Source organism: Sander lucioperca, chromosome 7 (genome assembly GCF_008315115.2).
Source record: "Sander lucioperca isolate FBNREF2018 chromosome 7, SLUC_FBN_1.2, whole genome shotgun sequence".
Taxonomy (NCBI): Eukaryota; Metazoa; Chordata; class Actinopteri; order Perciformes; family Percidae; genus Sander; species Sander lucioperca.
Window position 1 is genome coordinate 40,997,084 of NC_050179.1, and position 13,163 is coordinate 41,010,246.

A 13,163-nucleotide genomic window follows, 5' to 3' on the forward strand; every position below is an offset into this window, starting at 1 on the left:
ACTTAGATTAGGTCACACACGATTGAATGCTACTTTACTGTTCACACACCCTTGTGCTTGTGTTCACCCATACCCAGACACCCCCACAAAAAAATAAAAAAATAAGTTATTTCATAGAAAAAGCTAAAACCAATAGTCTTATACAGTAGCTCTGCTATACACACTATACATGAAGGTTTTAATGCCCAGGTCTTGTTCAAACCCCTTTAAAGATGTGTTAATTCAAACTTTATTTAACTTTAAATTGGATTAATGTTAATACCAGAAACAGTAAGTATTATTAACGTGTACTAGAAGAAGAAAAAATAGCACATCACAAACATGATTTGTAAAATGTAGAACAGGATAAATAGTGCAAATCATGCGTTGTGAGATTACGGTGCTCTGTGAGAAACATCTAGATAAAGAGCAAGGGGGAAAGAAGAGCCTTGATTTACCTCCACATGTTGGAAAGGAGTCACTCCATTGACCGCCTGCTAAACAGTCATCCACTGCTTTCACGCTTAGTCTGCAGGCCGGGGGGCAATTAAATGTCAACTTTTCTCCTCTTGTAAGTTGATCACCTGGTTCAGGGGTGGCAAGTTGTAAGCCGTCTGATAGCCTTGGGACTTGACATTTTCTGTTTTTAAGAAGAGAATCTGTTTAATCCAGAGGTTTAAACAGTATAAACAGCAGTATGTTACAATTGCAGTTTTTTTTTCTTCTTCTTCTTCTTCTTTTCGATTGCTTAAGTACTATTTTAAAAACAAGGACCAGTTCTTTCAAAATGCTACATATCATTAGCACAAACACACACCCAATTATCAGAAAACATATGTCTTAATTCTGTTTGAACCAGTTATCCACTGCTGTTGCTATCTGAAACACTTTTAGCAATTCTACTTCTCGTGATTATAGTACTGTAAATGAAGTACACAGAGAAAGTGCAAATATACAATAAGTCCCCTACACTATACAAGCACAATGCTGCAGACTGAGGAAAATAGAATTAATTTCTCTCCATATAGCCAAATCAGTCAACATGTCAACATGGAGAATCGCCACAAAACATGACCCAGTTTTCATACAGCTACTACAGTAGTGTGTATAACACTGTTAGCTCAGCAAACAGACAAACATAAAATACTGTATCCAGTACAGGTTACAATTTCAGTACACTATATGTACATGTACTTGACTTCATGTTACTTCATCTGCTACTGTTTTTGGCATATGTTACAAGTAGGGCTGAACGATTAATTGCATTTGCAATAATATTGCGATATGTTAAGGCTGCGATTTGGTCACGTGACTCGCAAGAGCAAATCCGTCTGTACCCACAGAGAAAGCACCAACTTAGCACGCTAACGCTACGCCGTACCTTAAGCAGATTTCTGTCATTCAAACAACTCTGAGTTGTAGTTTAAAACTTTTACAGCCATTTTAATAAAATGAAGGGTTTTATTCGGGCTTGAGTCCATAAATGCAGTTAATGGATACAGGCACGCAGAACTGAAGGCTCGGTTAGCAATGATTAGCTCCGATTAGCGGTTAGATCCAGTTAGCTAGCTCCGTTATAAAGATATGGGGTGGTTGAGACTACCACGGGGAGGGGTAACAACCAGACTCTGATAAATGTCGTTCGGGGAGCTTTCACAGCAGCGTGGCTGCGTTGTTTCAACGGTTTTATTAGTACAGTTAATCCCACGGCAAGACCAGCAGCAGCATGCTACTGCTAACGTAACGATAGCCTCTCTGTCTTTGAGTGTGAGTGCAATGTTGACGCTGTCATGCACTCTGCACACCACTTCATGAGGGGAGGGAGGGGCTGGAGGCAGCTCCTCTGTGTGCTCTGTAAAAAAAATACACCATTGTATATACTGTATATACTATATTTTTACTTATTTAACTGTCTAATAGAGTTCAAAGACAGTGTTTAAAAAGTGCAATCCACATATTTACATATGTTTATTACAGTAAATGATAATTGAATGTGAATACTACTAAGTGTGGTAAAGCCACATATTTGTTTTTATATTTCTGCAATCTGCCCTTTAGTTTGTGGGATTTGTTTCTGACTTTCAAATGAATGTTTCCACCAGGCTTGGTCAGTGCTCAGTATACTATTGGGACTGAAGTAGTTAAATAAAAGATGTCATTCATATAAATTCCTGCATCACCTAATTTCATCATCACATACAGGCCTCCAGGAAAGAACAAGAATCTTGTATTGTTCATACTATACAATGATTTATTGCTTGTCTTTGTTGAATAATACAGAAGACAAAGAGCTTAAAAAATAATCGCATATTGAATCGCAATATTTTTGAAAAAATCACAATTAGATTATTTTCAAAAATCGTTCAGCCCTAGTTACAAGGGAGAAACCAAAATACAACATTAGCTAACCTAAGATGTTTACAGTTAACAGCAATGATGCTAACAGAATTGAGAAGTAGGCCAAACGGGGCTGACACGACTAATTTAGTGATTTAAAAGCACCCTGTTTCTAGCATATTGGCCCGTTACTGTGAATACATCTGTTAGATGGTAATATAGGAAGTTGACACTATAAAAAGGACCGCCTTATGGGCGCTAACATTAACTGTAGGTGGGTGAAGCTCCCAGCTAAGCTGCTATAACTTGGACGCAGATAGGAAACCAGTACAAGCTAACTACTGATAACATAAGCACTCTGGTTCAATGGATGTCAATCTTATTGTTTTAGTGAAGTAAATAGAAGGACAATGGACAGCTAACAAGCTAGTTAGTTAGCGCTCTAACATGCTAGTTAGAAATGACTGACAGAGAACGTGAGGTGACAGGTCAGTCAGAACACACTTGTCATAAAGTAAAAGTAACATTAGTGTTAGCCCCCAATGCTAAAAGCATTGAGGAGCACACCAAACGGGGTTGTCCCCAGTATTTTGGTGATTTAAAAGCACCCTGTTTCTAGTAGATTGCCAGATTACTGAGAATACATCTGTTGAAAGGTAATATAGGCAGTCGATGCTATAACATGGACAGACTATGTCAGCTAACAGTAAAACTATCTCCTATATTAGTTTATAAGGTTAACACTAAAGAAAGTGAACATTTTACATTAAGCTACATTAAGATTTTGTTAATCCTGATCATGATAGAAATGGATCATATGGCGAGAGCTTATGTGTTAAAGCAGCTTGTGATAAAGGTTTAGTCACAAACCAACCATTTAGATAATGTCATAGCTGTAGCTTCGTCTTAAATCTACTGGACATTACCTATTGAAACCAATAAATGCCCCTACAACATGATCTTTTAGTCTTAAAACTGATATAAATTAGTTAAACAGCCACAATGCCTTGCATCTCTCACTCCCGTAACTTATTGTTACACACACACATACACACATACACATACACACACACACACACACACACACACACACACACACACACACACACACACACACACACACATATATCAGTCTATATATTAAGTTAGCTAAAAACACATGGATAAGGACCTAATGATGCAGACTATCTAGATAAACATATATGCCACAAAAACGTTTTAATTCATGAATGAATGAATGAAATATCTTAGAATAGGCTTAAACATTACATTTTGCTTTTTAATTTACTTACCCTGTGTAGGCATGGCTGGAAGACGTTTTCCTCTTGCTTTCCCCAAAAGAATTAAAGAAAAAGCACCGTTGATTGTTGAGAAGAGCAGTGTTGTGGAGGAAAAATAGCGAAAAAACGAGCTAACAAGATAGCTAGCAATGCTAGCTAAAAATAGCAGGGAAAAGCAGACAGACAGGCTGAGACACTGCTTTTTAAAACACTACAAACCACACCATGTATGACAGTTGGACACCCTTTCCCTACCCCCCTAACTTTTTAACCGTTAACCATTGGTATAAACATACGTTTTAACTACAAAAATCTAAATAAGACCACTGAGAAGCTAATGAACTAACAAGCTAACCCACGCCAGACTCCCTTTTAGGAATACATGATTTTAAAACTTCACCACACTGTAACAGGCCACTCCGGGCAGTCATGGTTCTGGTTCTCACGGGCTTCCCTTCCCCTCAGCGGGCGCAACAAACCGGGCACTATCGATTTCATTTATTTCAACGTTTTTTTTTGTTTTTTTTTTGTTGTTTTTTTCGACCAATCAGAACGCTAGAAAGAGATGCACACACACCCCCTACCCCCCTACCCCCCAAACCTGTGCAGTATATACTACTAACAGAAAATGTGCAAACGAGAAAGTCATTTTTCAAAACTCTAGACACAAAACTCACAACCCAATGATCAAAATACACATTTTTGTGTTCTAAATCTAAATCGAAATTTGTTCTGTAAATAAAGGTTAAATACAGTAAAAAAAAAAAAAAAATATATATATATATATATATATATATATATATATATTATATATATATACTCGTACCACATTGGTCTGTAGTATTCTCTCTACTACTGCAGTACTTTTACAGGGATATATTTATATGTAGTACCATAATGAAACTTGTATCACCTATTTTGTACTACAATATTTAATGATTGTAAAACGATGACCCAGTGAAACTATGGGTAGCTTGTGTGTGGGTGATCTAAAGTAACGTTTCAATGGTATTTCACAATAAATTTGTTTTTTGAATGATTGTGCAAGTGCAATATTTCTTTAAAGATATGAATGCACAATGCAATGTTTTGAACATTGGACAGCCTGTGTTACAAGTGATGACCGTTTTGAGTTTTGTGTCTAGAGTTTTGAAAAATGACATCAAGGTTCTGAAATTAGTAGCAAAGGGATTGTAAAAAACTGTAACCAGTCAGTGATGGATGTGACATTTGTACTCCTACTGCAGCACTGTCTACAAAACAAGGTTTTACCTTCATGCATTTACAGTAGGCTATGCTATCAAGCTTGCCTCCCACCCTCTTGCATTCCCAGTATAAAAAAGTGAATCCACAGGACAATGGTTGGGAATAAAGGAGAACGTAGTAGAAGAATGATAGTTTTTAGATGGAGAGCTTGTCATCAAAGAGGCAGTCAATGCAATTCCACTTTAAGAATATATCATCACTTCAGTATGATTGCAGTTTTGTAAGAAAATAAATCAGTCCTTCTGGTGTGAACTTTAAAGCTGCACTAATGTTTTTTTTTCTTTTTAAGTAATGGATCAATTAATTATGGGAAAAGATGTTGCATGTAGTGACAAAACCCCCAGGGAATTATAACCAACTCTGCACTTCCCTTTAGTTGTATTAAGCGTTTTGGCATATTTCAGCTAATCATAAACTCTGCTTTCATCAACCTCATTTCCAGTTTCAGACAGCTGCTGTTTTCAGCAAGAAAGCTCTGATAAACCCACTGTACCTACTGTACGCTACCAATCCAGCAGAAAAAGTAATTAAGTAACTACATGCTAAACATTTCTCAGCTAAAAAACTTCATAGGACGATAATATGTCGTTGTGTTTACGGGTTGTGTTTACGGCTTGTTACACTGCAAGTGGCCAAAAGTTTTTATTTAAGTTTTAACAACTCTGCAAATGTTTAAGGGTATCTATTTTCATTGACCTTCAGCAGTGCTACATACACATTTTGAAAAACCTAAAATATCCTGGAAATAAGCAAGAAGAAATTCTGCTTACTCAATGGTAATATAGCAAACTTCTTGGAGCATTAAAAAAGAAATACATTTTGTGTACTAATTACGTCAAAAGCCAACTAGATCCAGCAGGAAGATTGAATGCATGCAGTGCATTTTGGAAATCCCAGAAAAACAAAAAAAGTAAAGGCAATCAATCATAACTTACATATCACTTACATCATAATTTACGGTAACTATATTGAAAGAGAAGGAACAAGAACAAGAACATATTGGCCATATTTACATGCAGTTTGTTCAAGAGTTACATTTTTAAAGAGTCTTTAAACTTTCCTTAATCCCCCCTTAGGAAATATATTACAGCCTATAGCTTTAGAGTGCATGTTTAACTGACACACTGCCAATAGATAAAACATTAGCAAATAAATCCTCATACTGACTTAGTCTTATGGGAAAAGTTATTTACAATCACTTTCTCACATTAGTAATGCCAAAAAGGTAATATGCCTCAATACATACAATGTACATGTGTATGCTAAAGTGCTAAGGTTCTAGCATGATAGAGCTGGGACACATGATTACTGGTGTCAGTGCTCTCATCGGTTAAAGGGTGCCTTATTGGACAAGTACATGGCCGCAGAAAATGAACTAATTAGCAGCACAGATGAAAAACCACCTTTCAATGAAGTGAAAATGAACATGTAAATCTCTGTCTTGATATTTGGCTTTTATCCTCACTAAATGACTGATAACAAGTGTGCTTGTAGCTAGCTAAGTTAAAACACATTAATATACAATGTCAGGAAAATTCACTCTTAGTTAAGATATACAGTATATTTCTAAACACTCATGTTGTCTTTGTCAGTAAGTATAAGCAGTATGGGTAGTTTTATATGGATAAACATCTCAGTATCAGTTGTTAATTGCACATATTCGATTATTTTGGTATGCTTATAAGCTCATGGCTCACTCATAGTATATGAATATCTGGCCAAAATCGGACCTTTGTTAAAAAAAACATTCTAAATTCTGCATTCAATGCTTTAGCATTCTAACACTAATACAGTTCAAGGGTAAACAGTTGACACATTTTAAATATTTTGCAATAAAGACAAAGAAGTCTAAAAATATCAATTGTTAGTTTACACATCACATGTTTATCCATATAAAGGAGCAAACAAACAGCAACACAACCAGTCAGTGTCTTCATGTTTTCCACGGATATCATGTGTTAACATCCAACACCTTGTTTGTCTTTCAGCCAACAAGGGATTGTCAGGTTACATCAGCAGACAATCCTTGGACTGTTTATGTGACTATGTACAGGAATGTAGGTAGGGCTATTGTTGCCCGTTTGCCCTGATTGGCTCAGCTACCCCTCTGGTGAAAGAGCCTAAATAAACTTCAGCTTCAGCTTGTAACGTTTGCATCACATCGTGCAACATTGCCTTCTATTAACGTATCATGCTACGTTACATCAGGGATTCTCTTGATGGCTCTGGAAACATTCTAGATTACACATTGGTTACTGTCACTATGTTACTTACATTGTCAACCAACAAGCAGATGTAATGTTAGATAAAGCTGATAAAAGTCACCTTAGCTTTTTTTATGGGATGATAAATGAATGTCTTAATTGGATAATGTAATAAACTTTGCATTAAAAAAAAATTTCCATTCAATTTAAATGGGGATAGTGCGTTTAGGCTGCGATAGTCTATATCCTTGACGTTCCACTTCCGGGATTGATCCGCTGCCGAGGGAAATTCTGCCAGATTTCACTCATTTAGGCCGGATACCCGTTGCCTTGGGCTTTCTTTGTGTTGGCGTTTTAAACTCTGGTGGATTTGTGAGGACTATGGTTAACTGCTCCTCAGATCTCTGCAGGGTAAATCCAGACAGCTAGCTAGACTATCTGTCCAATCTGAGTTTTCTGTTGCATGACTATTTTGTAGCGGATCTGTGTGGAGTTTAGCACCGCCCATGACGATTCTGATTGGTTTAAAGAAATGCCATTAAACCAGACGACGCTTTCCTCCCATCTCCGAATGCTATGTAGAGTAGCCAGACCCTCCTTCAGCACGCTTTGGAGGAGGGTCTGGGAAAGCGAGACTACCTTCTATCTAACCTTTAACGCTGTTTGGTGAACTACTAAATCTGGACAGAATTGTCTTGACTTAATATTTTGCTGAACGTTGAGTCTGTGCTTGCTATTGTACTAGAGAAATAGTAGTATAGTACTCTGCCTCTTTAACCATCATAGAAAACATGAGCACCATCATAGAATTAGTGATGGATGGCAATGTTAAAAAGATCATTATGTCTTCATTTTATACACAAAATTGCGTCCCGTCAAATTTGTCTGTGCAAGATTTAGGATAGGACAAATTATTTAAACTATGGTATTTGCACTGTTGTTTGTCCTTGAATTTATAATAGAGTGTTGCAGGGATGAGATATTTTGATATTTGAAATTATATTATTTATGAGTGTTTCCATACCACAGTGTGACTTATGCCATTTCCTCATCATCTTTCATATTTACATGCAACCTTAGTGGTCAAGGCGAAATCTACCACTTTTACATCATGAAATGAATGCAAGTCACAGGTTTCTTCTCTCTTTTTTCATTACCTAACGGATCCTGTCCATGAGTAAACAACGGCTGTTTTGTCACCGGATGGAAACAGCTCAAATGAATAAGTTTGTTGTTTCAATTCTTACTGGATTTAAGTGACACTTACAAATTCATAGATATCCTACAATATTTGCATGCTTTCCTGCTGGTCGTTTGTTGTATGTCTCTCTGCTAAATTAACTGTAGTATCATTTAATGAAGGCCAAACAACCTCCTCATCACCAGATGGCGTCGTCTCAGCTGGACCCACACCAAAGTTGAGAGTGGCTGGGCTGAGGTCGATGGTATGGTCTGCTTTCTTGCCATTGACTGTTGCTGTCTCCTGATGACCACTTCTATTCTGCTTTGTAGTCACATCAGTGACAGTATTCATATCTCTCCTTGCCTTTTCATTGGTTCCATTGCTATTGGCCTGGGAGGCTCGGGGTTCTCGGACAGTACCGAAGCCGGTCTGGATCATCGACAGTGTTCTCTGATTTCCCGCAGGCTGCTGGCAGCGGTAAAGCCCACGAAATGCTGAGCGAAACTTCTGAGACATGGCATTGTATATCACAGGGTTTATAGCGCTGTTGGCATAGATGCACGTCCGACAAAACAGGAGGAACCAGGCATCCAGATAGGGTGTGGACACAAAAGAGTTGATCAAAACTAAAGTCCGGTAGGGCATCCACAGGAGAGCAAATAGGATCACCACTACTGCCAACATCTTTGTCACCTGTAGGGAAATAGCAGAGATACAGTTCATTAAGACCCCATTAAAGAAAGAAAGACTTAATTATTAATCAAATTCAATTTCTGAACAGGGACTTGAACCAGCCACCCTCTGGTCCCCAAGCCAAGCCCCCACGGACTGAGCTGCTGAGGCGAGCATAGACTGTAGGCTTCATTCACCCTGCCTCAGCTCCAGCTGCCCACTTTCAGCTTCATTTTGGCTCTTCAGAAAACTATGGTTGACATTACGGAGACTACATCCATATTTTATATAGTCTATGGAATAAAGCCTCTAAGTCAGGGGTGTCAAACGCATTATAGTTCATGGGCCACATACAGCCCAATTTGATGTCAGGTGGGCCAGACCAGTAAAACCATTGCATAATAGGGGTACAATTAGACAAGTCCACACTATGCTCCCGGGTAGTTCACCTGGTAGAGCGCGCGCCCATATACAGAGGTTTATTCCTCGTCGCAGCTGCCGTGGGTTTGACTCCAACCTGTGGCCCGTTGCTCTCTCTCTCTCTCTCCCCTTTCATATCTTCAGCTGTCCTATAAATAAAGGGCCTAAAATGCCCAAAAAATAATCTTTAAAATGTCCAAAGTTAAAGAACAATCTATTTACAAAACAGTTGATGAACAGCCAAAGTTATCTTAAGAAGATTTAGTGTAATTTCAACAATATGTCTCAGTTTTCAACTGTATTCTGGTCAGGATGGAAAAAGAAATGATAGTGGCGCCAAATATTATATTCATTGAGCACAGAAAGGTGCTGTAAACACACCAAGAACACTAGCTTCCTATTTACCTCTGTGAAGAAATAGGAACTGGTGATTTTTTTCTTGGAAAACATTCTGTGCCCACTCCTTTTTGACAATTTCCGCTGGCATATGGTGTTAACTGGACTGCATGTACAACAGCAACCAATTTTTGACAGTGTGTAGCCTGTATCGTGCATACGTACAGGCTACAATTTTTGACAGTGTGTAGCCTGTACGTATGCACATGAGATCTGTAATAGCGTATCCATCATAGGGGACAAAAAGTTGACAAAAAAAAGAAGTATTGAAAAATTCAAATCAATGACTTCTCTGAAAATGTCACATCCAGTGTGCGAGATTGGATCCTTTGGTGGACCCGTTCTAACCCGTTCGGCTATATGTTTGACACCCCAGCTAGTTATTGGTAGACAAATAGCAGCATGTAGCAGCCTGTAGGAAAAAACAGGCTCCTCAGCAAAAAGTTTTGGCCCCTGATGAAAGCTGACATTTTCACCTTCATAGTTTACATCAGAACTTTTAGTTTTTCATAAATGTAAATAATAATGTAAATAAGAGGCTTGTGTCAGTCCTAATAAACATGTGAAGAGAGGCATGCAAACTGAGGCTACTATGCTATACCTTGTTTTGCACCAGACTATTTGACCAGTGCATGGTGATGAATGAGAATAATAAACAGATATGAACCTTATATAATCCACATTATTTACACAAAACAACTACCCCTTGAATTGACAACAACAAATTTGGGTCTTACAAACACAAATAGGCAGCAGTCTAAAAGAAATGGCATAAATACTGATGGCATTTTAAAGGCATCAACAGCAACCATTTAAGTACTTTCATTCAACTATAACTAATAATCCTGCTACTATTTATTTTGTGTGGATAACCGATCAATCAAATCAATCAATCAAATGAGTATTAACAAACGCTTCTTTAAATATATTTGAGTATTATCCCAATTTACTAATAAGAAAATTAAATTACAATCACTGTTGCCTAGTACTGCCAAACCCACTTGGAATCAACACCTTAAGCCACTTAAACCACAGGCAGGTCCTCCAATCTCATCTAATCTTCCTGCCAACTCCAAGGCTATGTTTAGACTGCAGGCAAATAAGATTTGTTTCTCAAATCAGATCTTTAAGACAGACTGTCCGCACTGTTATTTCCAAGCGATCAGATTGGATTTGTGTGTACAGACATCACCAACCTATCTCAATGGGTTGCTGTGGTAACAACGTAGGCGTGTGTCAGTGTAGATACACTGGTGATGCAGCTTTCCAACGAGGAAGCTTGAGAAATGGAGGGCCATTATTACTCCCTCCAATTGTGCTGTCAAGTCGCAGTGGACTGTTGTTCTCTTCCATGTTGTCCTCCATAGCGCTCTCTAGTTGCAGCATCTGCTTATCACTTCCGTCACTCTGGACTTGACGTCGTTGTTGTGTATCTCGTTGCGAGTAACGTTAAGCATTTTGTTGAGTTGCCTCTTTAGCGGAATGCTCGGAGTAAATTTAAGTTGCGCTTTAATTGTGAAAGGTAAAATCAGAAAGATTATGCACTTGACAGTGGAAGTAAATAAAGGCTGTCTTGGTTCACGCCGGCTCAAACTACAGAGACTCTGTTTTTGTTTTATTATCTGCATAAGTATAGGTGATAACCCTTGGCTACACAAGTGACACAAAAGACATTTTGAAATCCGATTAGAGCGGCCAGAGTTTCCTGACTAAGAAGCTTCTGTAGAAATCCAATTGGAATCGTATTTCAAACCACCTCCAAATGTGATTTGGATCTGATTTGCAAAAATTGCATTCCATGTGTTGTTTTACTGTCCAGACTTCAAAATCCATCTGGATACAGTGTGGATATGCCAAAAAATGGATTTGGGCTGTCAGTCTGAACAAGGCCCAAATGGCACCATATGAAATGGAAATATGAATCAACTAATACATTATGATATATTATTATATATTACAGTTTTTCTCATTTGCTAAGACACACTAAATGAAACTGGGATCCGCTTTATCTTCATCATCACATTATTAGCACAGCAGAAGTCTTCTCTTGCAAATGTTTTAACACTTTTTCATTTGTTTCACACATTTTTCACACCCTTTGTCAAAACAGTTACCACAGATCTCATTGAAAGACCCCGAACTCTATTGGATTCACTGTGGTGAACAAAAGGAAAACATCTATTCACAGCTGATAGAAAGTACTTGCATAATTAGAAAACTCTATGCACCTGTGTGAAACTAATTTGCACAACTCTTCAATCAGCAAACAGTCCTCATCCATCTATAAAAGATGCCACCTCTGTGTTGCTATTTGCAAGCATGGATCAAAGAGGCCATAGAGTAAGAGGCCATGGCAGAGGGGCCAGAGGAAGAGGAGCCCGTATGCGTGGTGGAGGAGCTGCAGCAGCAAGAGGACAAAATCCAGCTCGAGTTTCAAATGAAATTGGGGCAACAATTATTGACCATGTCATCAATCATGGCTGGTCCTTTAGAGAGGCTGGACAAAGGGTCCAGCCCATTCTGACTCGGAGCACTGTGTCATCTATTGTCAGGCTTTTTCGGAATGAGAACAGGTAATTCACAGTGTTACTGTAATGTATACCACTGTGTATTTCAGCTTTACTATATTGCCCTGTTAGCAGAACAAACTGTGTCTACAGTAATGCAGATGTTTTATCAATCCCATTTATGTGACTGTCATACAGTAATGTCAATTTTGACATGCTTTTTGCTTTTACTTTATAGGATCCACACATTACCACACACTGGTGGCAGAGGAAAGATGTTTAGTATTGAACAGGAGTCTGCCATTGTAGATATGGTAGATATGGTAGTGGCAAACAATGCAATCAGACTGCGTGAAATCCAGGCAGCAGTAATTGCAGATCAGGGAGCATTTAGAAATATAAACAGTGTGAGTTTGGCAACTATAGATCGAGTCCTTAAACGACACCATGTCAGCATGAAGCAGCTGTACCGAGTTCCATTTCAAAGAAACTCTGACATCGTAAAGGAGGCACGATTCCAGGATGTGCAGGTACAGATTTTGTTATTGTAATACCTTGTTTACCATAGTTACATGCGACTGGAATACTGTAATTTGCTTTATGAATTTGTACTTTTTCTTAGAGAATTATGGAGCTTGAAGCTGAGGGGGCACCTCACAAATTAATTTTTGTGGATGAAGCCGGCTTCAACCTCTGTAAAGTGAGGAGACGCGGGAGGAACATCATTGGGCAGAGGGCCGCTGTCACAGTGCCAGGTCAGATGGGTGCCAATCTCACCATGTGTGCTGCCATCTCCAATGATGGGGTCCTTTGCCACATACCAACCATTGGCCCATACAATACAGAACGCCTCATCACATTTCTTGATTCATTGAAAGAAATACTGATTCCACCCGAAGAGAGAGGGCTGTTGAGGCCT

General features: G+C 38.5%; 1 protein-coding gene across 1 annotated transcript in view; it reads right to left on the reverse strand.

Moving 5' to 3' along the window:
* Positions 1-7,854: 7,854 nt before the first annotated feature.
* The window catches only part of trhr2 (thyrotropin releasing hormone receptor 2), a 32,361-nt gene continuing 27,052 nt past the window's right edge, over positions 7,855-13,163 (reverse strand). Inside the window, exon 5 of the mRNA XM_031285543.2 lies at positions 7,855-8,942. Within this exon, the coding sequence (XP_031141403.1) occupies positions 8,349-8,942 (594 nt within the window). The 3' untranslated portion in view covers positions 7,855-8,348. The remainder of the gene's footprint in view (positions 8,943-13,163) is intronic.